Source organism: Cornus florida, unplaced genomic scaffold (genome assembly GCF_030987335.1).
Source record: "Cornus florida cultivar Cherokee Brave unplaced genomic scaffold, ASM3098733v1 CherokeeBrave_3.0.0_Hap2_Chr02, whole genome shotgun sequence".
Taxonomy (NCBI): domain Eukaryota; kingdom Viridiplantae; phylum Streptophyta; class Magnoliopsida; order Cornales; family Cornaceae; genus Cornus; species Cornus florida.
The window spans coordinates 71,304,675-71,331,630 of NW_026775572.1; the positions used below are offsets into that span (position 1 = coordinate 71,304,675).

Consider the following 26,956-nt stretch of genomic DNA (forward strand, 5'->3'; position numbering starts at 1 on the left):
CGTTGTCCCGTTCGTCACCACCACCAACCCCGCAACTTTCATCCATAAATGGGATTGACAATTTCTGATTCACGTCACCTACAGAGGAAGAGAAATGTTGGATCAAAGAGGCTAACGTGGGGCCCGATATTTGTATCTTCTGTAATGGAAGGTCGTCCATGGTTGCTATGCGAGAGAGATAGAGGAGTGAAATTCACTGTTAGGTATACAGCAGAGGATAATATTGTAATTTTTAAAATATGATTTTTTTGTTTTTGAAATAAAAGAGAATATAATAAAGGTAATTTAATTATTTCACATACCTTTAACGGTCAGTTTGGGTAAAATGATAATGTTGTTATATTGTTGGGAATTTTTAAAACTGATTAGGATTTTATGGTCACTTTTTAATAATCGGGGGTTTTGAAAAATCTGCCCTAAATAAATAATAGCAATATCTTCGTACACTCCACGCGTCACGTGCGCGAGTGGTATAAGAGATCTTGGTTGTGGAAACGTGCAAGCCTGATTTAAGATTTATAAGACAGTTTTGGGTTCGCGACTCGCGAGTCGCATCTTGGTTTGAACCGAACGTCACCAGCGTCTCTGCTCTCTCTCTCTCTCGAACAGGTAAGAGACCTCTCTTTGCGTCTACATAGACATATGCAATATATATACATACATATATATATATATATATATATATATATATATATATATTCTTGTAGAGAAAAATAGGAAATCAGATCATGAAATTTGCCCTTAAATGTCTAACTCGAAGTCCATCCCAATCTCGTTGATTAGTTCTAATTGATCTCAATTCGATTTCTGGTACGAATTATACTTCTTGAGTTTCTACTTGTAATAGCATTCATTACCTGCTTGAAATTCTTTCTTTATGTGAGCAATTTGAATTTGTTGTGATGATAGTGTTTTTAAGTTCTATTGTTTTGATTCTGGTATTTAATTTCTTGCGTTTATATACTTTTGCAAATCTGCACGTGCTTGCATAATTCTATACATATGTCTCTCACGAAAAAATTCAATACAATCATAAATTAGTATAGTAATATATGTATATGAATTTGTATTTCAAAGATACATTTGGACCGTTTTCAGGAATTGCTTCTGTGCAGTGCACCAAGCGCCTTAGGCAATACAGGTTCCTAGTCTGTTGAGGTCAGGCTTTGACCTTAACTAGATTCGTTAAACATGACTTCTGAAAAATTAGGAATTTGGTAGCTTTTGTGATGCATATTGCTTTTTGATAAATTATTGAAAACTGAGAATGGGCTTCCTTAATCGTTGGGTCATGTCTTTTCAGGCATCTTAGTTTCTTTCCACAAGTTGATTCATCTTTTACCTCTGGACTGCTGATTAATATTGGAAATTTGGGTAGCTCCTATGAATTGATGTCATTCCATGCTGTGTTAATTCAACATATTCTTGTATGAGTTCTACTGATTCCCCAAATAGTAATCCGGGTGCCACTTGTTCGCAACCGGGTTCCAGTGATAGTAAGCTCTCAAAGATTTGCTTATGGTCTGGTTTCTTTCTTTCTGCTTCCTCAATCTTTGAAACGCATAGTGAGTCGAAAGGTTGTCAGAAGAAGGCATTCCGTACTAGAAGCAATGGGTGGACAACTGCTGTGAAGAGAGTTATGAATGGTGGCTTAATGAGGAGACTTCACGAGCGTGTACTAGGGCTGAACAAGACTGGGATTTCTAGTTTAACGAGTGACATATGGCTTCTGGGTGTCTGTTATAAAATTTCTCAGGAGGATTTATCTGGCGATCCGGCTTCTAGCAATGGGTTAGCTACATTTATTGAAGATTTCTCATCAAGAATTTTGTTGACCTATCGCAAAGGTTAATTTTGTAAATTTTTGTTCCTTTTCTGGATGGATTGATTTGAATAGCAAACTATGATGTTAAGGATAAAAGGATTTTCCGTTTGTTAATTGCAGGTTTTGATGCCATCGGAGATTCGAAGTATACCAGTGATCAAAATTGGGGTTGCATGCTTCGAAGCAGCCAGATGCTCGTTGCTCAAGTACAGTGCCACTTTGTTTCACCTCCTTTATTTTCCCATTAATTATGCCAAATACTTTCCTGACTAGCATTAATCTATCAGATATGATTTCGGGCTAAGAAGAGCTACATATTGTTCTTTTACAAGTATGATTTCTTTCTAATTAATTGAGGCGTGACTGATTTTCATATGTGCTCAGGCATTACTTATTCATCGACTTGGGCGATCTTGGAGAAAACCTTCACATAAGGTAACCTAAATGGCTGAATATGATATTTTATTGTTATATCTATCTAATAATTTATGTTTTTGTAAATTTAAAGTTGCAATCTGACGAATCTTGGATGTGGTGCCATAATTATTCCTTTTCTGTTCCCCGGGTATGCTCAATTGCTTACTTTTTAATTATGCAGCCACTCGATCAAGACTATATTGAGATATTGCACCTTTTTGGTGATTCTGAGGCGTCAGCTTTCTCTATTCATAATCTTCTCCATGCTGGAAAGGCTTATGACCTCGCTGCTGGGTTATGGGTAGGGCCATACGCCATGTGTCGCACCTGGGAAACTCTAGTCCGTTGTAAGAGAGTGGATACTGAGCTTGAAGACCGGTCATTGCCTATGGCTGTTTATGTAGTTTCTGGTGATGAAGATGGGGAGAGAGGTGGAGCTCCAGTTGTTTGCATTGAAGATGCCTCTAGGCATTGTTTCGAGTTTTCAAGAGGCCAAGTTAATTGGTCACCCATTCTTTTATTGGTTCCTTTGGTTTTAGGACTTGACAAAGTTAATCCTAGGTATGTAACATTTTGATGACAGTGCTTTTCCTTTGGTTATAATGGGAGTCTGGGAACCTAGTTTGCAAAATCTATTTCAATTCATAGTATATGAGCAACTGATTGTCTGGTCCATGAAACAAAGGGGGCACTTTTTGTGGCTTAACTTGGGAATTTTAGCTGATTAGATCATCATTAAGCAAAACATTAGGTATCATTTACTAGTTATTGAACATTCTGAAATGTTATTTATTTTCTTCATTCTATTTGCAATTTTGATTGTAGTCAATTAGTCATGTGCAGAGCTTCCAGTTCACTATGATTTTATGAGGTTATTTATTCTTGCAAGCATATATGAGGAGAAAATTGCTATGCTTACATAAAATTAGAGTCTTTGATAGTTTCCTCTGTAAATTAAATTTCTGTATGCATAGAAGCTCATCTTGCATCGCTATTGCTCTATTGCAGCAAGAACCTTACTGTTCAACGGTTTTTATTCACCACAGATTGCGCACTTGGCCTTCACAGTATTCTCCAAAAAGGGTTCTCATAAGCGTCCTTCATACCTCACATACCTCATAGGCCTGCAGCATGTGTGTGAGGATATTCATAGGATTGACTTCCGTATGACATTGCATTGCAGGCTTTCCACTGTTTCCCTTTAAAATAGCTAGATCCTTCTAGAATATAGTTGGTGTCTGAAATGCTTGCACAGTTCAATGGCAAAAAGAGAATTAGAATTACATCTCATGAAATTTAGAAATGCGCTTCTCTGGGCTTTATCTTTTGTTTATGATTTTTGTTTTTGATAGGTATCTTTTGTTTATGAATTCCTTCGTCTTTTGGATGAGCTAGAACTTCTTTTATTCAAGGTGGAACAAGCACCCTCTATAACTGTTCAAATTGCATTGTTTCCATCAATAAGGGCATTACTTGTAATTTTGTAAATGAATTATTCAGACACCTTGATATGGTGTGTGTTTTTCAATTGTCTCTTGCATCGACGACATTATTAGAATTACTGCACCAGATGACCAAATTGGCTTTTGAGAAGGCTATTTTGATGCTTCATGCAGTTGCAGAAATCAAGTTAATCATTGAGATGTATCACATATTTTTTGTTTTCCTTTTTAAAATATGATTAGGGATCTTCACCCAGATAGCATCTTTCTATTGATGGAGAAAAATTCTCTTATACTGGACGAAATTGACTTTATTTCAATGGAACTAATTTGACCTCTTTCAACTAGTGTCTAGATGGGTCAGAATATTCTTCCTCATTGTTGGAGGTTTGGAGAAAAGGTCCTGAACACCTGTGCTACTATTCTTAAGTCTCGGTTCCGAGAAGTCTGGAGTTCATGGGCCTTTCATACATGGATTTTGTAGAAATAGTTGCTAATGATGCATTTGAAGATGAACAATTAGAAAATAGTTAGATATCACTGGGGTGAAAAGATTCAAATGAATCATCTTAAGAGGTTAAAGCTGCTTCTATGCCAGATGCCATTCGTTGGTCACTTTGTTTAATTTTTAGCTAATTCTATGACTTTGATATTGATTTTGTTGTTATAGCTTTGTCTTGTTGAAGATAATGGGAGAATTATGCCTTTTGTGTAAAATATAAAATTGGAAGTATACAACTTGTATTCAAGTTTCTGCCTTATTCATAAGTTGAATTAACTTCCTAATTTCTTATCAGGTACATTCCATTGTTAAGGAAAACATTCACCTTTCCCCAGAGCCTTGGCATATTGGGTGGCAGGCCTGGTGCTTCAACGTATATTGTTGGTGTGCAAGATGAAAAAGCAATTTACCTTGATCCACATGTAGTTCAGCTGGTACAGTGCAATCCTAGTTTGTTTCTCCCTATATGGTTACTTATTTATGCTATATTTACATATACAGATGGCAATAATAACACATAAAATGTGCATGCATATCAATCAAATTACTTCCTGAACGGTGATAGATATTCAGTAAAAGCCCCACGGTCCAATACTATTTACCCTGATTATTATGCTTCTGGTTATTATGACTTGAACATGGCATACAAATCAGATGTGGATGTAGTTGTTATACATCATCCAAGACACTATTACATGTTCATCTCACCCTTCTAAGAACAATATCTCCATGGTCTGATTTCAATTGCCCTCCTGCAATAATGAGCTTAGTTTGAATATTATGGGTCTTCTGAGATTGGAGGTTTACAAGAAGACCATGATAGAACCTTTATTTATTTTTGGAAAGTTGTGAAAACTTGTGTTGCTCCTTGCTTTTTTGAGATGCAATAAGAAATCAAATTCTTGTTCTATTCCAGGTTTCATTTTTGAACTCCGTGCTTCTAACATTGTTGAATGGATTGAAAATCATGGTCCATTCTTTAGAGATTCTCATCGAGGCTCTGTTCGATGATGATATTAAAAATTAAGCACCAAAAAAGATTTTAGTGCTGAATTAGGGGTGCTAGAAAAATTTAAGAACTGAATTTAGAACTGAAAATTCAAGGGTAAATTTATTAGTTCAGGGTAAACCAATCTTGTGGTGATAAGTCAGGTCATTCATTCGCTTTTAAGTACACTTTATTTTTTAAGTTTGTCTTTCTGAGTTTTCAAGTGCACTTGGCAAAAGAGCCACTGAATCTTCAGTTTTCAGCGATTAACAGTGTTTTGAATAGCCCACTGGTGAAGGAGACACTGAATCTTTTAAACACACATCTACTATCTCTTATTACTAGATTGTTTGACACTGAAGCAGATTTGTTTTGGAAGAAATGGTGGCCTTGATATTATATGCTTGCTTGGGGTGTGCCTTAACCTTGACTTGTGTAATCGTATATTCCTGTATTGTTTTGGCCTCTCTCTTTCCCTCTATATGTAAAGTTATAATCTTTTTACTATTACTACTAGGTCAGAGATCTTCATTACTCTAGCACTCTTTTTCCTTTAATTTGATCTTCTTCCCTATTTTCAGTTCGAATTGAATGTTGATTGTTTTTAGGAGCCAAGGAAAAATTGATTTTGTGACTAACTTCACAACTTCAACAAAGCCACCAAGTAAAAAAGTCTAATTGGGTTTTTAAAATTAATTTCACACCAGTTGAACAATCTGTATGCTTTAACAAGTTGTCTGGGTATATTATGCGTATTATCTGGATTCATAGAAATACAATGGACTATGACTTCTTGCCAATGCATGGGTAAGCTTTATCTTATTTGGGTAAATTGCAGAAAACTGCAACCCCCCCCCCCCCCCCCCCCACTCCCCAAAAAAAAAAAAAAACCGAATTAGGATGCGGTTTAAAAATAGTTGTTAGCGATAATGGTGTGACTTTGATAATAACAAATTTACTCTTTTGATAAAATTACTCTTTGCAACAAATTCCCTTCTTGCAAAATCATGCAAAATGCCCCCTTACCACCAACGTTAAGCCTCCATTAATTTATGATATGAAACTAATAATGTAGCAATATATAAAACACCAATAACTACTCCAAACAAAACAGTGTCATATGAATGTAATTAATTGATTCCCTATTGGTATTTTATATAGTAATTTTCAAGTTCATTACTAGGGGCACATTAGAAATTTCACATTATAAGTTAGTGGAGACTTGATGGCCATCTAACAAGAGGGGGGTTTTTACACGATTTTGAAAGATAAGAGGGGGTTTCTTTGGCTCAAAAATAGTTAGTGGGTTTGTTGCAAAAAAATTATTGTTCTAGTGGGTTCTTTGCAATTTGTTCTTTTTTCTCTCAAAAGTTAGTGTTAGTTGCCTCCCAAGGTCGAAGAAGGAATTCATGCTACATTCAAGGGTATAATTGATAATCTTCATCTACTAGGGTATAAAAGTAAATTAACATATCGATAATCCTCATGCATTACATATCTAGGTTTTCTAAATTTCCAAGTTTTAATCATATTTTGATTCCCTTAAAAGATTTAAACTTGTATGAAATATGTTTTGGAAACTTCTATATTAATTTTTTTTTAAGTTTAAACCTTCAGAAGATCAAATTCGATCGATGATCAAGCTGTTCGAAACAGCAATTTCCAAGTTATTTATTTATTTTTTTTTTAACTCTGCAAATAACTTAATCTGTCCACTACTTGAGAGGAGATTTCTTTGTGAGTTTTTGAGTGTATCACTCCTTTTCTTTCACATTAATGATCTGCATTAGTTGGTGAGTGTGTTCATATGTGTTGACATCTATTGCTGCATTAAGATTAATTCAACACTACAGTCCAATCCACAATCAGATTGATGCTTGGACAACTAGTGGCTGAGACCGGATTCACTAGAGAAGCAGTGAACGCTATTGACGAGTGGAAGAGGTGCTTTAAGACTTTTTGGTGGAAAAGTTTGGTGTCTTTTGTGTCAAGGAGGTAAGTAGGGTATTCTTGGGTAGAGTCTATTAACATAGGTTGTGAAACTTATCCCTAGTGGATTTGGTTTGCCTGGATTAGGTCCCGTGGTTTTTTCCTTTCTAGGAATTTTCACGTAAAAATCTAGTGTCTACTGTTAAAAACAGCAATTTCCAAGTTTTTTTCACTCTGCAAATAACTTAATCTGTCCACTACTTGAAGCAGATTTCTTTGTGAGTTTTTGAGTGCATCACTCCTTTTCTTTCACATTCATAATCTGCATTAGTTCGTGAGTGTGTTCATATGTGTTGACATCTATTACTGCATACTCAAAAGGTTAATTCAACACTACAGTCCAATCCACAATCAGATTGACGCTTGGACGACTAGTGGCTGAGACCGGATTTACTAGAGAAGCAGGTTTGTGAAGAGTGAACGCTGTTGACAAGTGGAAAACTTGCTTTAAAACTTTTTGGTGGAAAAGTTTGGTGTCTTTTGTGTCAAGGAGGTAACTAGGGTATTCTTGGGTTTAAGTCTATTAACATAGGTTGTGAACCTTGTTTCTCGCTAGTAGATTTGGTTTGCCTGGATTAGTCCCGTGGTTTTTTCCTTTCTAGGATTTTTCACATAAAAATCTAGTGTCTACTGTTTATTGTTGTATTACTTTAAATTGCTGTGGATTGCGTATGATTTTTACTGTTTGCTAGATTTAGAGTTCATTTTTTTTGTTAATTCTGTTTTAATTTAAAAATTAGTTAAAACAGTTAATCAGTTTTACAAAACCTATTCACCCCTCTCTAGGTCTGGATCAGTGGACCTTGCAGGACTCTAATACTTCTGTTTTAATTTAAAAATTAGTTAAAACAATTAATCCTACATGACCTATTGACCTATTTCTAGATCAATGGACCTTGCGCGACTCTCTATTAGAGTTTCATGTTCTGGTTTCATACTTCCATTCATGAAGGATAAATTAGTAGTTTTACATTCAATATTAATGGCAGCCAAACTTGGTTTGCAACTTTTCTTAGTTCAGGATTTTTTTTTCTTTTTGCAAGAGGGTGGTTTTCTGCCACATATGTATAGTTCAGGGGGTTTTCTGGAATTTAGCCTATATTATATAGAAGACGTGATCATTGGGCTACAAGCCTACAAGTGAATTGTATTCTTCCTAATATTAGCTTGTTCAAGATCTGCTTTTGAATTGGCATTCTGACTTGGCTTTATCTGAGTCGAGCTTGGCCAGATGTGTTGGAGTTCGTCTTGTTTTCCTTTTGGCATGCCGAGCTCTAGTCGGCTTATGCGAGCCATTTTGACTGGAAAGAATAAGAACAAAACCCTTGTCTGAAAACTAATATCAAATCTTCTGTCATATTTTTCTACACTGAACCCTAGATATATAAACTGTAAGGAACCCAAATCCTTGTGTTCGGATCTAAGTCAGATGCTGTTAATTGACTGAGCGAGCCGAAGAATGAAACCATAGAAAAAGTAGCAGATCAAGAAGAAAAGGATGGACAGAAAATCACCATCACATTGTTCAAGTAATTGGAGTCGTGATCTCTTTGCAGAAGAAGCCCCTTTGCGTCCCATTTTTTGTGTAGACTTTGAGATGACTGGAGTTTTCAGATGGTAAATAGGTTTTAAAATTAAATCAGTATAACATGCTTCAAAAATATTGAAGTATCTTAATCACCCCTTCAATAGGTTTTAAAATTAAATCAGTATAACATGCTTCAAAAATATTGAAGTATCTTAATCACCCCTTCTAAGTTGGCAATTGCGTAATATACTCCTCATGTTCATGGGTTGAATGAACAAACAATAGTGTCAAGCCTGAGCTGTTCATGCTTGGTTTCTTTGTAGCCCTACTCAATTTGTAGCTTTATATTATAGAACAATCGGTGACTACCAGGCCAGCACTAGGTTCTTGTTATTTCTCAAATCCATTTTAAACTTATACCAGAATATATTAATATGCTTTTAAAGATATCAACTTATAAATTTAAAATTTTTTTTTTATTCATTTGTACTTGCATGTGAAATCATATTCATGCACAAATGAACTTGATTACTTTTAAACCTTTTTGTGGGTTAAGGTTCCACTTGGATAGAGGGATGTAAATTGGATGGATTTGGTCTCAATTATTTAGGGAGTATAGCTTAGATTTTGATTTAATAGTTCAGATTTAGGTTTCAACAAGATGCATAGATTGGTTAGAGAGCCTTATATGTGTAGATTTATAATAATAATGTGAAATGTGTTATTTGAAATTCATTCCAACAAAGATTCTAGATGCACAATAATCTTAATGGAATAGATCTTTCAAATCTCTACACTTAACAGTCCCTTTCGCCTCCCAAACTAACTCCAGCAGTGAAACTATTATCCAAACCCAATTCCCTTCATTTATGTTGTAAAGCATAAACCATAAGTGAAGAGAGAAATAAAACAAGAACAACAAAGATATTCAGAGGTTCAGCCACTAGGGCTAACATTCATGGCACACAGAGTCCAAAAGACTACATCACTTTATATAATACTCTCTCAACTCATACACGATACAAAGTTGGAGGCTCCTTTATATAGGAGAAGAAATGATGAGAATGGAAAGAGATAGAAAATAGGAAACAAGGATGAATTTTCTCCACTGATTCCTTCATTAAATCTTCAATTATCCCTCTCAAGTTGGAGCATGAATGCCCAACTTGCCATTGAGATGACGAGTAGCAACAAGTGTGAATGATGAAAGAGAGAAGAGAGAAGAGAGAAGAGAGAAGAGAGAAGGCGAAGAACAATGCTACCGAACACACCGGCAGCCCAAACAAATGAACAAAAAACTGTTGGAGACACGGCAAAGAAGAAGACAATGCTCCCGAACACGCCAGTAGCCCAAAAAAGTCAATAAAAACTGCCGGAGACACAATGAAGGCAAAGAACAATGCTATTGAACACACCGGCAGTCCAAACAAGTCACAAATAGCACCGAAAAACCCTTGGCAACATTTCAGATGCTAAAGGATACCCCAAAATAGGGGTCTGAACCTAGGAAGAGAAATTAGGCTCTGATACCATGTTGTAAAGCATAAAACATAAGTGAAGCGTGAAATAAAACAAGAAGAACAAAGATATTCGGTGGTTCAGCCACTAGGGCATACATCCACGGCAGAAAGAGTCCAAAAGGCTACATCATTTTTATAATACTCTCTCAACTCATACACAATACAAAGCTACGCTTCTTTATATAGGAGAAAAAATGATGAGAATGGAAAGAGAGAAAATAGGAAACAAAGATGATTTTTCCCCACTGATTCCTCTAGTAAGAATAAATCTTCAATAATAGGAAACAACATAAATTACTAGAAGATTTTCCTTCACTGATTCCTCCATTAAATCTTCAATAATTTCAAATCCATTGATTCGGGCAAATATACCATAAGCTATATTAATATTGGAGTTGTCTCTCCCAACCCCATTCCTGGCCCGCTTCACTATCTTGCTTTACGCACTGATCACTTAGTGTGTGTGTGTGTGTGTGTGTGTGTTAGGTTGTTTCGGTTTTGTAATTCTCACATCTATCTGCAATACCTGAACTTGACGTTCATTAGATATTTCTGTGCAATGAGATTATTCTATTTGTGTGTGAATTTTCCAATCACAATACATTTGACAGTATTTTGTCATTTTAAGTGAAAGCAATCAACATAGATCTGTAGGTCACGTGGTATGAGTGAGCCCTGAAAAGCCTTTTGCTATGTTTGGTTGGAGGGATGGAAGAGAGGAGGGATGGATGAGCCTTCTCATGTTTGGTTGGAAGGAAGGGAAGAGAGGGAGGAAGCAAGGAAGGGATGAAGCATCCCTCCTTGCTTTATGTTTTCTTAGCTGTCCAAAATAGGGTGGAAGAGAGGAGGGAAAGAGTGAATAAAATACCAATTTTGACGTTTAAAAAAAAAGTTGTTTTTATTTTTTATAATTTTATATAATGAGGGTGTATTGGTAAAAGGATATAAAAACTCTCTTCTTCCTTCCAACCAAACTAAAAAAAGTGTCGCTCCATCCATCATTTCTACTACCCCTTCCATTCAACCAAACAAAAAGTGTGTGAGACACCTTCCCTTCCTTAGGGATGCCTCATCCATCCCTCCCCCTCTCCCTTCTGTCCATTTTTCCATCACTCCAACCAAACGGAGCATTAGTTAAGAGAGGTTTGGAGTTCAAAGCTTGGGATATGAGATTAAGGGGGCTTGGAAACATTTTGTTTGGCCCAAAAAATACAAATAAAAGAAAAAAGACAAGAAAAAGTGTATGGCAATCTTTGAGGCATCAGTAAATTGTTGAAGCCCCTGTAAAGAGACATAGTAACAGATAAATTGATGTTTGTACCAAGAAAACACCGACACAAATCGAGAATCCTTCTGAAAATCGAAGATGATATTTTATTGCTTTGCAAAATGCAGTTCTAGTGGTAGTGAAGAAATGAGATGAGGGTTAAGTGATCATAAACATAATTTTTAAAAAAGATCGCTGTCTCTCAAAGTAACAACCTGGTAATTGCCGACAGTGCATGCTTGCTTGGGCCTTGGAGAAAGTCCGGGAGTCTGGGAATTCCCTGGGTATTCATTTTTTTCTTCTTCCTGAAATACCTTCCCCCCCCTTTTCAAATGTGTTAGCCATGCTAAATTTATCTGGCATATCTTAAACAAACCCTTTGCATGGGCTTGTTGTGTACTTGGCTGGTCTGAAGAGGCTTACCTAAATTTATCTGGCATAGCTTAAACAAACCCTTTGCATGGACTTGGCGTGTACTTGGCTGGTCTGAAGAGGCTTACTTATCTTACAGGTTACGTGATTTATTTGTTTTTGGTTTCATTGCTTGTTGGTTTGTCTGGTTCAATAATACCACTTATCCTAGCGAGTGTTACGGACCCACTAGACCAGAAGCTTCTTAAGCTTAAATGTTTACTTTTCTAGTTAAAGACCATCTTGGGACTAACGTCGGATCCACTCAAGGACCTACTAGTTTAGGTAAAAACATCTGATGTGTTCCTCGACTAGAGAAGTCATTTTGGAGGAGAAACTGCACATTTAACAATATAACTATTAGTGACTCAAAGTCTAGGTGGTTGATTGATGTGAGTCCCAGCATTTGTGTCACTGTTTGCTTATTTTTTTGTTTTCATTTGTTTTTCTTTAGCTGTTAGCATTCACATTAAGTACATTTCTCAATGCTGGTGGCTTATCAGGCAGTTGATATCAGGAGGGATAATTTAGAGGCTGATACTTCGTCTTATCACTGCGAGTAAGTTCTGTGGCTAAGGTTTGATTTGCTTCATTATTATGTATTCAGTTGTGTTGTTTCTTCAATGTTATGTTCTTTGTTCTTCTTTTTCCTTATCTTCTTTGACAATGGTTCCAGTGAAGTACGGCACATTCCCCTGGACTCACTTGATCCGTCTTTGGCAATAGGGTTTTATTGTGGAGACAAAGGTATGCTTTCTACTCTTGATTGGATATAATGAATTCATTCATCAATGCAGCGAAAATATGTTGATTTGGACCTCAACGTCTCTTTTTTGGTTGGCAGATGATTTTGATCATTTTTGTTTCCTGGCTTCCAAGCTTGCGGATGAATCAAATGGTGCTCCATTATTTACTGTTACTCGAGCCCGGAATTCATCGAAGCCAGCTGCTAGCCGTGACGTGTTGGGTGATAGCGGTGGAGTTCAAGAGGATAATTCCTTTGATATGGTGCCTGCTAGTGATGCAGAGGGCGGCACGCAAGAGGATGACTGGCAACTCCTTTGAATTTGGTTCTAGTTTGGGTTTGGAAGCTTGTACATAATATGGCCAATATGTCCTTTTATCTGTTGTCTATCCAACCCATGGTGTCTCTCATCAGCACAACCACATTTTCAACTGACTTCTGCATTTAGTTCATTGATAAGTTAGATTTTACACGTAGAAAAATCTTCATCAAGCTTCTTTCATTTTCCGTCCTGTCACTGTTGAGTTGATCAAATTTGCGTGGTGTACGGTAATGCCGCTACCCATTTTGAATTCGGTGATCGATATACCAATTGAGTGTAGATTATTTGCATTTGACAGTGCTGTGGTATGTGCTTGTGTGTATTTTTTATTTATTATAATTATCTTAAATTATGTTTAAAGGACTGTTGAACGTAACCCTTTTGTTCAAGATTTTATTTTATTTTTATGTTTTTTGGGTGGCAAGGAATTCAACGTGGTGATGAAGAGGAAGTGTTTATACATTATATATATTCTCAAACAAATATTTTCTATCAAGCTTAACTTCGTACTCGCATTGTACAGTTGTTTATGGCATGTTAAACCTACGAGGTTTTAACCATTATTTGACCTTTTTGCTTTTTAAGGAAATACAATTTTTAAATGCTCACGTTGAAGATGATGAGATGTTTTTGTTGGATGAAAATGAAATAAATGAGTTCAAAAGTTCAATTCCAAACGTAAATGGTAACTCATAGTCAATTAGCAGAAAGCCTCGAGTTTGAACATGCTTACTTAAGAGTCTCTCGTGGCAAAGAGTAGGGGTGCCCTGTCCTATCGATTCTTAGAAATTGGAATTGGAACCGTTGGGACCATAACCAACCCGAATTAGTTTTAGGGTTTGGTTCCGGTTTTTTCTTTCAAAAAATAATAGTAATAATGACTCTAAACCCATTTGTGACGTTTTGATCTATAGCATTGTACATGAGAACATACTTTTATTATATATCCTTTTGTATGTATTAATAGACATATATTAGTAATTATTATACGGTTCCGAAGTCTAAAATCGAAAACATTCCCAACGGTTCCTAAAAATTAGAACCAAAACACCGGTTCCAGTCCAACAATTTGGTTTCAACGGGTTCTTTGTGTACCCCTAGCAAAGGGTCATGAACTTTCTTTATTAACATTTGAATTGAGAGATTTATTAAAAAAATTGTTCGGACTTTTCACATATTTCAAAATTTGTTCTCAATCTACTGGTTCATAAATAGAGTTTTTGCTTGTCATGAGATACTCTCATAGTTTTTTTACTCAATTATCTCCTCCGATTCACATACATATCAAATACAGTAACATATCATGAATCAAAATTCTCTCCACTAACAATTCCAATTTTACCTATTTAAATTCGTTTGTTCGTAAAATTTTACCATTATAGTGGTAAAAGTCGCCATTGAAAGTGGTGAAATTCACCAATCCAGAGAACAGCAAAAACTCGGTACTGGAGAGGATTCATTGCCGGTGTATTTGTAGGTCTTCATTATACATGTCCATACCATCTAAGATCAATTAATTTATTTTAAAAAAGAAGCAGCATATTTACAATCCATTGCAAATCAGCAAAAACCATAAATAGAACGTCCTTCAACTATAAATACATGTGACTAATCTTCATAAAGAAATGCCTTCTCTAGCAGTAACAACTTAATTTCAGGGCAAGTACCATCTCTCAACCAGGTTACAGTGAATGATAAATAGGCACAATTTTTACGAGGGAGTCTGAACCAGCTTCGGGTGAGTTGCAGCATAGATGGAAGAACTTCCGTCAGTTTTCAAGTGGGAAAGAAGATGCTGTATGTCTGCTCGTAAGTTTTCGGATGCTCTTCCACAGAGAGACAAAATATCTGGTCTAGGTTTGCTGTTGGCCTGCACTGGCCCTCCTTGCCCTTCATAGTGTACAACATGATGGCTGAGGAACACAAATGGATCAATAACGTATGCGAAGTTTATATGGTAAGGAAATGAACTAGTATCATATTCCACAAGTTTGATTAAAGGACAAGAAATGATCTTACAGGAAGTCGATGAGATCTGCTATTTCTGATGCTTCAACCAGAGTTGATGGCTGTGAGTTCCTCCCGAACACATCCGCCATGATATTTAAAAGCAAAGACAGAGTCTGACAGAAAATTTTGGCAAAAATCATAATATCAATAATCGCATAGAAAGACCAAACCGTATCTTAAAAATTCAACAAAGCTACCACAAGCTGTATAGGGGAGTGAAGTGAGGTAGTAGCCCTTGCAATGGTAAACACACAAACACACCCCAACAAACAATCAACCCCGAAGACCACAGAAATGGGTGCCCACGACTAGAAATATAGAGAAATAATTTTCTTTTCTCCATCACTTCAATCATTCTATTAATTTGCTTAGTGTTCTCAATTTGGTCAATTGACATTTCCATTTTGTTTTCAGAATCATCTGGATTTCAAATTCTTCCTAAATATTTTTCCAAATCTGAAATTTGAAATAATGGATTTGTAATCAAGGAATATCCAAGGGTTTAAATTCTATCAAAGCCAAATCCAGATTCCCAAATGCAACCTAAATCTTATTTTTGAAATCAATACCAAACTCTAAAGAATGAATGGCATAATCTAAGAGTGAAATCTTAGAAGAAAATCTAATATAGATGGAAAATGATGCAAAATCTCATCAGAAAATCATCCACGACTCATCTTAGATTGCACTGAGTAACTGAAACACTACACTATAAGAGCGTCTCAAAAGTTAAAGGCTTTAGATTAGAAATATCTCACTTTCTAGTATTGGTGCAAATGCTCCCTTAAAACTATATCACTACCTTATGTTAATGTGACTAATGACCCGGCCTTGGGCTTGTTTAGGCTCAGCTCATTAACTAAATGAGCTTTAAAACTAGCCTTAAGCTTTTCTTGTTTGTTAGATAAATGAGCTTGAACAAAACCAATATTGAGCTGAGCTTGAGCTATTCTTGTACAAATCTGTTTATATGCAATAAAACATGGATTTATAATCGCATACCATTTCAAAGACTATGGGTCATTACTTGATGCCTACCAAGCACGAATATGAGTTTTAAGTTTCTAAAATTGTACACACAATGACAAATTGGATCTGTATCCATCTACTCCAAGCTGAGAACTCTACATTGCAGTGGTTAGGGGTAATTGTATACCCTTGAACTATAAAAAAATTGCACATCGCCTCCCATACTAAATTTTTAGTAGATGACCACTTTGAAATATCAAAAATTTTGCGAGACACGCTCTTCCATTAAGTTATAGTCAAGAAATAAACAATCAAAGTAGCAGGACTTTTTGAAAATCCTAGTTTTTTACTTGTTTTGAAAATCCTAATTTACCCTTTGGATTAATTGAATAAACCCCTTAACCATAAGAAATTTGGATGTTATCCACTAGATAGGGGGTGTAACATGCAAATTTCTTATAATTTAAGGGGTTTTTGTGCACTAAATCTAAGGGCAATTTAATAATTTTCAAGACAAATTTAACGGTCGCCTAAGAAATGTAGTTCGTTGGCTTTGTTTGCAAACTTCCATTTGATTAGGAGGGATTAATTTTATTCCAAGGGGGTAATGTGCAAATTTTGTATAGTTTAGGGGGCTTTTCTGGAATTAACCTCAATGTTTTATGTGGATACTCCTTCCAACTTTATATCTCCGTTCATATAAAGTAACACATGCATGTTAAAGTGTTGAAGATTTGGTGTTTCCAACAAGAGGTTGAAGGTGTGGTTACTCAAACATGGAATTCTCCAGTCATGGGGACGACTGCATCAAATGCAGCAAAAGCGTAGTGTAGTCAAACAGTGAAACCAAATGGGCAATAGCCCAGCTGGTACAAGCTCTCCTCCCCAAAGGGGAGGTCGGGTGTTCGAGCCACAGTGGAGGCACGGGTATGTGTGTTTGCTTATCCTTCCAAAAAGGGGGGGGGGGGGGGGGGAAAAGGCAGCAGTGAAGGATTGGAATAAGAAGAAAGGAAAGGTTTCTAATCAGGTACAGGAAGCTAGAATGGGATTGCAGTACATTCAAATGAAGCTTTTGAGAGATTCTACTAAACGGGTATGGAATTGGAAGAAATGCTTTGGGCTAAAAAGTCTAGAATCAAGTGGCTGCAAGAGGGTGATAGATGTACCTTTTATTTTTATCCCATGGTTAAACAGAGAAGGTGCCATAATGCCATTACCAAATTACAGAATTTGAATGGAGATATTGCTGAAGACCCTAAAGTTTTCAAGGAATGGTTGATTTGTTTTTATGAACATTTATATGCTATAGATGCTACTGAACCACTCCGTTGAAACCCAGAAGACAAGTTTCTTTTGCAGATGCTTCAAGTTTGGAAAGCGAGTTTAATGCAGTGGAGGTGAAGCAGTATTGCAGTTTTTGTTTTTTAATTCATCTTGTCTTCCTATGGGGGTCAACTCAACATTTCTCACTCTCATTCCAAAGGCAAATCAGGGAGATAAAATTGCAAATTACAGACCTCTCTTTCTAATTTCATCTATAAGATAATAGCAACGATCCTACCAAACAGGCTTGGTAAAGTTCTTCATTCAGTTGGTATGGAGCAGTCTACATTTCTGAGAAGTAGAAGGATACAGGATAACATTTTGCTTGCTGCTGATCTTATTAAGGGTTTTGGCAGTAAAAGGGGGATCCTTCTATGACTTTGAAGGTGCACTTGAGAAAAGCTTATGACACAGTTTGATTGGAAATTTCTCAGATCACTTCTTCAGTTGTACGGTTTCCTGATAAATGGATTACATGGGTGATGACTTATGTTAACCTTGGCACAAGTCAAAGCTATGACCCTCACATAAAGATCGAGAGGAATAATATAATAGAAGAAATTGTTCTTCCTTCCTTTAGCTACTCCCGTCACGTCACCCTAAACAGACTGCCGGTGATAAGCCGGAACCAGTCCTAAACATATCTTGGAAAAGGACACTGAATGAATAGATGATCGGTTGAATCATCTGCATCAAGGCATAAATGACAAATAGAAACAGTGATGACGCCTCTCTTTCTCAGATTAAAAAGAGATAGATGTTTATCATGAAAGAAGAGACAGCAGTATACTGAGACCCTAGGTCTACAACCATTCCAACACAGAGTAGACCAGTGCACTTAGGCTTATGAGTTCTCCAACAGTTCCAAGCCCTTCTGAAAGTAAAACCACCCTTATCCCACTCCAATTTATCATGACCAGAATAAATAGGAATAAAAAGGATTAAGTTGTTAAACTGCTGCAAAATTGAGGAAGAAGGTGTAGGTATCTGCCACCTTCCATTTCTAATCAATGAGCTGACTTATGCATTCTTTGGAAGATCCAGAGCTCTGTAGATTCTATGAGAAAAAATCTAAATAAAGGTTTTACCATTGCACCATGGATCCAAAAATAGTTTCAACAGTAGAACCTTACCCAATTTATAAGATATATTCTCAGCTAGGAAATGTCTAGTTTCCAAAATAGATTCCCAAATCCTTGAATGAGAGGCAACTAGGACACAAGACCAAAAAGAATTTGGATATTTCCCCTTGAACCAAGCAACCCAAAAGAAATCTTTAGATCTAAAAAAATCCCAAGCCAAACTTTGAAATAGAGACAACATTGATATTGTTATGACAAACGCAACGAACCCAAGTTGAATCAAGACAGAAATTAAACATGCCACACAAAGAACACAGATTTATATGTGGTTCGGCAACAGCCTATGTCCACGGTTGGGATCCGGCAAAAGTTTTCACTGTGTAAAATCGGAGATTACAAGTTTTCAATCCCACTCTGATTCTGTACGAATATCACACCACTGCAAACCCTAAGCGCCCTTATATATTAGGCTACAAGAGACTAATTAGGGTCCACGACCCATGAGCAAAAAACGGGTCAAACAGGTCGTCGGGTCATAAGTGGGTCTCAACGCAACCCAGCACCAAATTCGGGCCATAATATCACAAATATCAGAAAATTTTCTGAGTCCTAAACAACACTCAGATTTAGGGGTAGTCACAACAACCTATCCAAGGCAAATAGTCTTCCCGTTACCGTCTGAAGAACCCCAAAGAAAGTCCCTTATCTTCTTCTCAATTGCAATTATAATAGAGGAAGGAAGATTAAATACAGAAAACTAATAGCAGACAAAAGTGTATAGAACAGTCCTAATCAATTCAAGCCTGCCCGCGAAGGACAAATTCAAACCATTCCAAGAACATAGTCTAGAGTTAACTTTGTCCAACAAAGAAGAACAATCATGTTTCTTAGGAACTTGAGTACTAAGGAGGAGTCTGAGTAAGTAATAGGAAAATTTCCTTGAGAACAACCAAACATAGCTTTAATTCTCCTTTTATTTCTAACAGAGTTGGAAAAGAAAATCTGACTCTTTTCTTTAATAACAGACAAACCAGATAGGATAGCAAAATAATTCAAAGAAGATGCAATAGCTCTGGCAGTTCTAATCCAAGCTTAATAACTATGCAATTCAGTTATCAAGGCTGGTATGAAGATCTCTTATGCTTTCTATGTTGCTGATTTATTCGTAGTTGTGAAGGCAAATCTTTCTAATGCTAAGAATACTGAAGACATTTTCAAGAAGTTTCAAGCTGTTTCACGTCTGTGTTAATAAGGATAAAAGCTCAGTCATTTTTTCCACAGCTGTTAGAAGGAGAAGAAGGATTCAAGGCATACTGCAGTTCAAAGTTGAACAATTTCCATTCAAATATCAGAGTGTACCTCTTTCTAGTAGAAGTGTGAGGAGTAATGGAATTCAGACCTTTATTAGATAAGGTGAATGCCAAATTGGACCTTTAGAGCACTCTAAACCAGTCTATGGCAGGTAGGTTGGAGCTGCTGAGGCTGTTTTGTTTCCTTATCTCTACTTTTGGCTATTTGGATTTAAAATTCCATGGAGTTGCTAAATTTAGTAGAAAAAGAAGTTTAAACATTTCTTGCGGAGTGAAAAATCTGAATCTAAGAAGACTGCACAACAGATTAAATGGATTCAAGTTACTCTCCCTTATTGAGAAGGAGGTTTTAATGTTAGAAAGGTTGAGGATATTGACTTTGCAACCAAAGTAACTCTTTGCTGGGATTTTCTGCTCATGAAAGATAAGTTGTGGGTACACAGATCCATGCTAGGTATCTTAAACAAGGAAATTTTTGGTCTGTTTTTTTCTAAACAAAGTGATTCTTTTGTTTGGAAACAAATCTTGGAAGTTAGGGGCTTTATGATCTCCAACATTTCTTACAAACTTGGAAATGGTTCTATTTCCACCTTAATGTTGGACCCTTGGTGTGATGGAAGCTCCTTGATTCAAAAGCTTGGTTCTACAACTTTCAGAAGGATGGACAAAATGGCTCTTGTTTCTTCTGTGATCCTAAATGGTAGATGGGTACTTCCTAATTAGTTTCCTGTTGTTGCTAGAGAATACATTGAAAGACTGTATATTAGACAGTCTGCAGATGAGATAGTCTGGAAACATGGATGTTTTTCTTTGAATTCGGTGCTGAAGGTGTCAAGATCTAAAGGACAGAAGGTGAGATGGGCTTCTCTTTGCTAACAATACTGCAGGCCTAGAGTTGTTGTGCTTGTTGTTATCATACTCCATAACAAGAATCTCTCTTTTTTCAACTTAAGGAGAGTTATGAGTATGCCTGCAATCTGTCATAATTGTATGGCGGATGAGGATAATAATGATCATTTGTTCTTGATGAAGAACCGGGCCTGGCCCGAGAGCTTGAAGTCCATACGGCCCATGCCTATTATTGGAGACGTGGGAAAGAAAGATAGAATTAGAGATTTTTGTTTATTTATTATTATTATGGGATATTTCAGTAATTTAGGGTTTTATTTATGGTAATAGGTTGATTAGGGTTTTCTTTGATGTCTATTTATACGTTGGTTTAGACATTGGGAAAGTCAGCTTTTTATGATTATTATTGATATTGAATTTGAGATTATCTGTGATTTCTTCTCCCTCTGAATTCTTCTTCTCTTCTGATTTGTTTCCCTCTATTCTTATTCCCTTTCTCTATCAATCTCTTTCTTATTCTACTTGAACTCTGATTTCGAATCGCCCCAACCCGCTGCTGCATCAATTGGTATCAGAGCAAAGATCCATAGATTTCTCTACTGGTCACAGCAACCAAACCACACACTACTTTTCACAGCAATCAAACCAGTACTGTTCAACCCTAAAACCCAAGCAAACCCTAGCCACCACTGCCGCTGCCATCATCCATCACAACCATCATAGTATTTACCCACTGTTCACTGTCGTCTTAACCAAATCAGTCATCAAACACAAGCCATCTACAAACCCTAGCACCAATCCCAACATCAACCCTAAAACCAACCAAGCCAAAAAAAAAAAAAAAAACAAAGAGATCCACGCTTTTAGCCCTCGCCATCGGAAATCCTTGTGTGATTGTCGTCATCAACAATAGCCCTTGCCGGAAATCAGTCGCAGTAGTTTTCTCTCGCCGTCACTGCTGCCATCCTCACGTCATCCAAGCCTTGCGTAGCTCGTAAGTCTAACTTCAGCCAAGAACTTTGTGCACTCTATTGCAACTCTCACCGAGATTTCAGCATTATTCTGGAAAGTCAATTTTGGAATATTTATTCACCAAAATTTCGGCGTGACTGATTTTGGAAAGTCAACTTTGGATTATTGCAATCTGCGCAACTATTTTGGAAGGTCAACTTTGGGTTATTGAAAATCTTTGCAATCCTTATTGTCACCAAAATAAATTTTAGCACTACTGATTTTGGAAAGTCAACTTTGGATTATCCCGTCTGGTTTGGAAAGTTCAGATTTGGGTTTGGAAAGGATATATTTTGTTTCCTTATAAACCAGATTTGACCAAACTCAAATTTAAAATAGTCAGATCCAGCCCATATCAGGAAGTAGCAGATTGAGTATTCAGGCCCAAGCTTAGCCCAGTTCAGAAGATCAGACCAAATTTCAGAGCCACAACAGAATAGTTCAGCCTGTTCAGTAGTAGACTGACAAAAAAAAGAAAAGAAAAGAGAGCACAGAATTCCTACTTCAGTTTGAGCAGCTATTTTGGGGTAAAATCTTCAACACTCGGACCATGCAATTGGGATCTACACAGTACTTTGGAAAAGGTACACGTTCTTCACTTGAAAATTGTTTTAGTACTTTTATCTTTTTGATTGGTTTAGAAATTGCAAAAGGTCCTAATTGAACCCATTTGATTATTGAACCAAATTATTTATTTCTTTTACTATTATTTTCCTTTGAGTGCTTTTCTTGCCAAAGGTTTTCCACCTTATTTTTGCACCTAAACACTTACAATCAGTGCATGAATTTTGGCATAATCGATTTTATTGCATTATGATTTTCTTAGTTGTGCATTGTTCTAGTTTATAATTTAGTTTACTTAATTCAATTTGAGTTCTTTGTTGGCACTATCCTCTACCATTCTTATGTCATACCTTTCCACCATAACCATCAACAACCTTCTTTAAACTTTGTCCAGACCTAGCTGATGCATCTTCTTAACGATGCCAGAGGAGAACATCGTTTTGTGTCCCCATTGGCTTTGTTCTAAGCCAAGCAAGGTTAAGATTGTTGAGTCCAAACCAAGCCTCCCATCACACGGAAATATAATTAACTGGTGTGAAAATGAAAGGGAAACAAAAACAACACTGAAAATAAATTTGGAACAACTTCTGAAAATTGGAAATAGGCTTTTTCAACCTCCATCCTCAATCAGTCAGCTCATTTGGTTGCTTACCAAAACTGATCACTTGCTTTGCAAAGTAAACCAGGACCCATGTGCTTCAATGCAAGCTACACTCTCTCCAATAATGAAGGCTTTAATTGCTAAAGAATTTTTACAGCATTCAGATTGTGATGTTAGAGTTGCAGTAGCCTCATGCCTTAGTGAGTTAACAAGGGTTACAGCACTAGATTTTCCCTACAATGATGACCAAATGGTAGAAGTATTTCAGATGATTGTATCATCTTTTGAAAATTTATCCGATGCATCTAGTCCATCTTATGGTAAAAGGATCAAAATTATCCACACATTTGCAAATGTCAAGTCATGTTTGGTTATGCTTGATTTGGATTGTAATGAATTAATTGTTGAGATGTTTGAACACTTTTTAAGGGAAATAGGTTATTATCACTCCGATAGTGTCTTTTCATCCATGGAGAAAATTATGACTCTTGTCCTGGAAGAAAGCGACCATATATCAGTAGAGCTACTTCGTCCTCTTCTAACTAGTGTTAAGAGGGGAAATCAAACTATTTCACCTCAATCTTATAAGTTAGGAGAAAAAGTTTTGAACAATTGTGCCACAATTCTTAAGTCTTGTCTTTCAAAAGCTTTACCATCCATGGTCCTTTTGTCCATTGATTTTGCTGAAGTAGTCACTTCTATTGGTCAAGATGTGTCTGAAAAAGAATCTATTGTGTCAAACAAAGATGTCAAGTACAATAGTAATTTCTGGAAGACACTTTGGACATTCTTAGAAACAAATTGAAGTTTCCTTTTGCACCTTGTCCTTTGAATGATAGAAAAATTGAGGTTGTGAAACAAGGTCTAGGAAAGTTGGTTAGTTTTCTTACTAATGTGCACCTAGACACTTGGAATTTGTTATTGCCCATAATGGAATATGCCTATACAAGTTTAACAAATCAATTTACTGGCAATTATTTTTTCGAAATTGTCTATAATTCATTTCCATGCCAGTCCATTGATCATGTTCCCTCACCTCCATGTATGTATTCACTTGACTTTGTTGATTCCTTCGTTCAGCTTGTTCATGATTTTTATGCCGATATGCGACAAGAAATTGTCTTAAGTAAAAAGAATTATGAACTCATTGCACATGCTCGTCATAGGAATCATGAATTTAATGAAGGAGATTATGCTATAATTTGTGCACTGCCTCAACCTTGTCATAAAAACTCCTTCCAGATGAAACATGCCAAAATTGATAGACTTTGCCACATCATTCAAAAATCAGGACCTAATGTGTATTTCTTTGACCGGTCTTTGGATATGTTCAATTTTTGATGTGAAGTATCTGTTACCTAACCGAGGCACCTTTGAGCCTCCTATTTTATTGGCATGTGTTCCTACAGGTGGATTTACATTTTCCTCAGCAATGGAATTAGTTCATCTATCTTTTCAGTCGCATTATATGGCTTGGACAAAGGATATTGTTGATTATCAGAGTGATGGCCCTTATCTTGGAGATATTGACTATTACCTTGTTTGATGGAAGGGTTTTTCAGTTTTAAATACCAGACGGAGTATTGACCCATACTTTTTGGAGATATACTTATGAATTTACTCTCCAGAGGAGAGTTCTTCTCAACCGGGAGGGAATGATGAAGAACCGGGCCTAGCCCAAGAGCTTGAAGTCCATACAGCCCATGCCTATTATTGGAGACGTGGGAAAGAAAGATAGAATTAGGGATTTTTGTTTATTTATTATTATTATGGGATATTTCAGCAATTTAGGGTTTTATTTATGGTAATAGGTTGATTAGGGTTTTCTTTGATGTCTATTTATATGTTGGTTCAGACATTGGGAAAGTGAGCTTTTTATGATTATTATTGACATTGAATTTGAGATTATTTGTGATTTCTTCTCCCTCTGAATTCTTCTTCTCTTCTAAATTCTTCTTCTCTTCTGATTTCTTTCCCTCTATTCTTATTCCCTTTCTCTCAATCTCTTTCTTATTCTACTTGAATTCTGATTTTGAATCGCCCCTACCCGCTGCTGCATCAGTTCTGTTCTTGCTCTTTTGCTATGACTGTTTGGAGGGTGTTATTTGATGTGTTAGGGGTTCCTTTCCAACAGTTTGAGGCTGTCACTGAGTACTCATGGAAAGAGTTTCAACAAAAGTGTTATGCTCTCTGTTCTCTTATGCTATTTGGAGAATTTGGTTGAAGAGAAATGATACTCTACATTATGGTGATACTCAGCCTATGTCCACTGTCAATGTTATTGTATGGGATCTTCTTCATGCTTTGAGTTTGACTCTTGCAGACTTGCTTGCTGTGTTTGATGCTAGTTAACAGTTGTGTTTTGCTGTTCTTTTGGATTTTCTGGAAACGGGCTTTCTCCATTTACCCCGTTTTTTTTTTTAATTTTTATTTTTATAAGTAAAGATGTAATAGAAAGCGTTCGGGGAACGCATCTCACAAAAGCTACACAAGGCCTAATAGGGCCCCCAAACTCTCAAAGAGACAAAAAAATCAAGTATCTCCCCCATAGACTTACAATTTCTCCCAAGAACCCAACAAAAAGAGAGCTAAGAATAGAGAACTTCAGCACCCCCAATAGAAGACTCCGCTCCCTCAAAATATCTCCTATTACGTTCAATCCAAAAGCACCACCAAACACACAAAGGCACTGCCCTCCAAAAATAACGAGCTTGGACACCCACTAGACACCCTCTCCAAGCCCCATTCAGTCCTCACTCCTTGATAGAATATTGATATGAGTGAATCATGGAAGTGATTTTAGGAATCTTTCCTATATCATATTTATCACATGTTTGTATTCTTTCACCTATAAATAGAGGTGATCATTGTATGCAAAAACTAAGAGAGGATATTATATAAGTGATGTAGCTCTTTGGACTCTGTGTGCCGTTGATGTAGGTCCTAGTGGCTGAATCATGTAAAATCTTTGTGGTCTTCTTGTTTCATTTCTCTTCACTTATATTTTGCTATTTAAAACAAATAGGGGAGATTTTTGGACTTAATAATAGTGTTAAGGGTTTGTTGCAAAAAAAATGATAGTTTAGGGGGATTTTTTGCAAATTTTTCTTCTCTCTCACAGGGACAAAGTAGAAATTTCATATTCATGTCAATGGCATACAAACTCCGTAGGGGATTTGAAACTTTTACTTGGTTTAGGATATCTTTTGCAACACGACAGTTTTCTACGACACAAGTATAGTTCAGGGGGATGTTCTGCAATATACATTTATCTTTTATCACCAACAACATAGCTGAGTAATGGGAATTAAAAATACAAAGAAAATGTTCGTACAAAATTAAGGTCGAAATGAGTTCACAACTTTTTGTACCTTACTGAAGAGAGAATGAGCATTGGCTAATCTAGGAAGCAATGGACCCATAATACGAAATGCTATTCTCAACACTGCAACTGATGTTACTGGCCTGAGATGTTTAATAATAAGATGTGTCCCTTCTAGCCATTCTTGCGGAAGGTTACAGAAGAAAGAATGAAGCAGGGCCACAATATTTCCTGGCAATGCAAAAATTGTATGACAGGATGAGAGTTCCAGTACAGAACATAATGTAAAAAAAAACTAGCATGATACTGATTCATGGTGGTGATGTTCAACCAACTAGTCTGAGAAGTACACAAATATGATTATCACTATGAATGATTCCTGAGCTGCATATGAACCGCGCCAAGCACAAGTCTGTCTGAGCATGGCTAAGATTGGGCATCACGTGAATTCTTAATGAGCTCAGAAGCTGAGCTCAAACTCGACTCACGTTGTTCACAAGCTCGTAATACATATTATCTTTTAATATATCTTTTTGTTTTTATTATATTTTACTGTTTTAAATATAAATTGGTATGAAACATATCAAAATCATAAAGAAAACCCTCTAAGATGTGTTCATAGGCCAGTATGAGCTGAGCCTATCATTGTTCAAGCTCAGCTAATTTGTTAAAGGAGCTCAGAATTGAGACTCAAGGTCCTCATTTACTTTATGGACAGTATGGGCTGAGCCTTTAATGAGTCGGGCTTGAATTATTCATGAACACTTCCAGTCTATTAGCAACCAACCATAAAAGTTAGTAAGTTGGTTTCTGAATAATTTAGTTTACAGCTCATGTGAATATAAACATTTTGTATTCTACAATTAATTTGCTTCAATTATTTTACTAATTTGCTTCAATTACTTTACAAATTACACTCACAACTATTAGGTTTTAAAAGAAGCTTTAATTATGCTCAC

The 26,956-nt window shown here is 36.4% G+C and overlaps 2 protein-coding genes across 5 annotated transcripts in view; one reads left to right on the forward strand and one right to left on the reverse strand.

The window, feature by feature from the left end:
• The first annotated feature begins 526 nt into the window (after window positions 1–526).
• LOC132295304 (cysteine protease ATG4-like) lies at window positions 527–13,332 on the forward strand. 4 transcript variants are annotated; one of them, XM_059793508.1, is made up of 10 exons: window positions 528–609; window positions 1,099–1,158; window positions 1,304–1,847; window positions 1,946–2,031; window positions 2,210–2,260; window positions 2,424–2,803; window positions 4,482–4,620; window positions 12,393–12,448; window positions 12,566–12,636; window positions 12,734–13,332. In XM_059793508.1, the coding sequence occupies exons 3-10, from the start codon at window positions 1,430–1,432 to the stop codon at window positions 12,952–12,954; spliced, it is 1,422 nt and encodes a 473-aa protein (XP_059649491.1). In that variant the 5' UTR covers window positions 528–609; window positions 1,099–1,158; window positions 1,304–1,429; the 3' UTR covers window positions 12,955–13,332. The 4 variants fall into 4 exon arrangements, with proteins under 4 accessions (XP_059649490.1, XP_059649491.1, XP_059649493.1 ...); XM_059793507.1 differs by lacking the exon at window positions 1,099–1,158 and having other exon boundaries at window positions 527–609; XM_059793510.1 differs by lacking the exon at window positions 1,099–1,158 and having other exon boundaries at window positions 530–609; window positions 1,567–1,847.
• A 1,121-nt stretch (window positions 13,333–14,453) lies between these two features.
• The window catches only part of LOC132295305 (mediator of RNA polymerase II transcription subunit 23), a 77,351-nt gene continuing 64,848 nt past the window's right edge, over window positions 14,454–26,956 (reverse strand). Inside the window, exons 19-21 of the mRNA XM_059793512.1 lie at window positions 26,047–26,228; window positions 14,976–15,079; window positions 14,454–14,869 (exon numbers count right to left, since the gene is read on the reverse strand). Coding sequence (XP_059649495.1) covers window positions 14,668–14,869; window positions 14,976–15,079; window positions 26,047–26,228 — 488 coding nt within the window. The 3' untranslated portion in view covers window positions 14,454–14,667. The remainder of the gene's footprint in view (window positions 14,870–14,975; window positions 15,080–26,046; window positions 26,229–26,956) is intronic.

Bases quoted from the DNA above. Each gene is read 5' to 3' on its own strand.
- LOC132295304 (XM_059793507.1), top strand. From the start codon at position 1,430: ATGAGTTCTACTGATTCCCCAAATAGTAATCCGGGTGCCACTTGTTCG. The intron at 1,848-1,945 runs GTTAATTTTGTA...TGTTAATTGCAG, and splicing joins TTTGTTGACCTATCGCAAAG to GTTTTGATGCCATCGGAGAT. The intron at 2,032-2,209 runs GTACAGTGCCAC...ATATGTGCTCAG, and splicing joins GCCAGATGCTCGTTGCTCAA to GCATTACTTATTCATCGACT.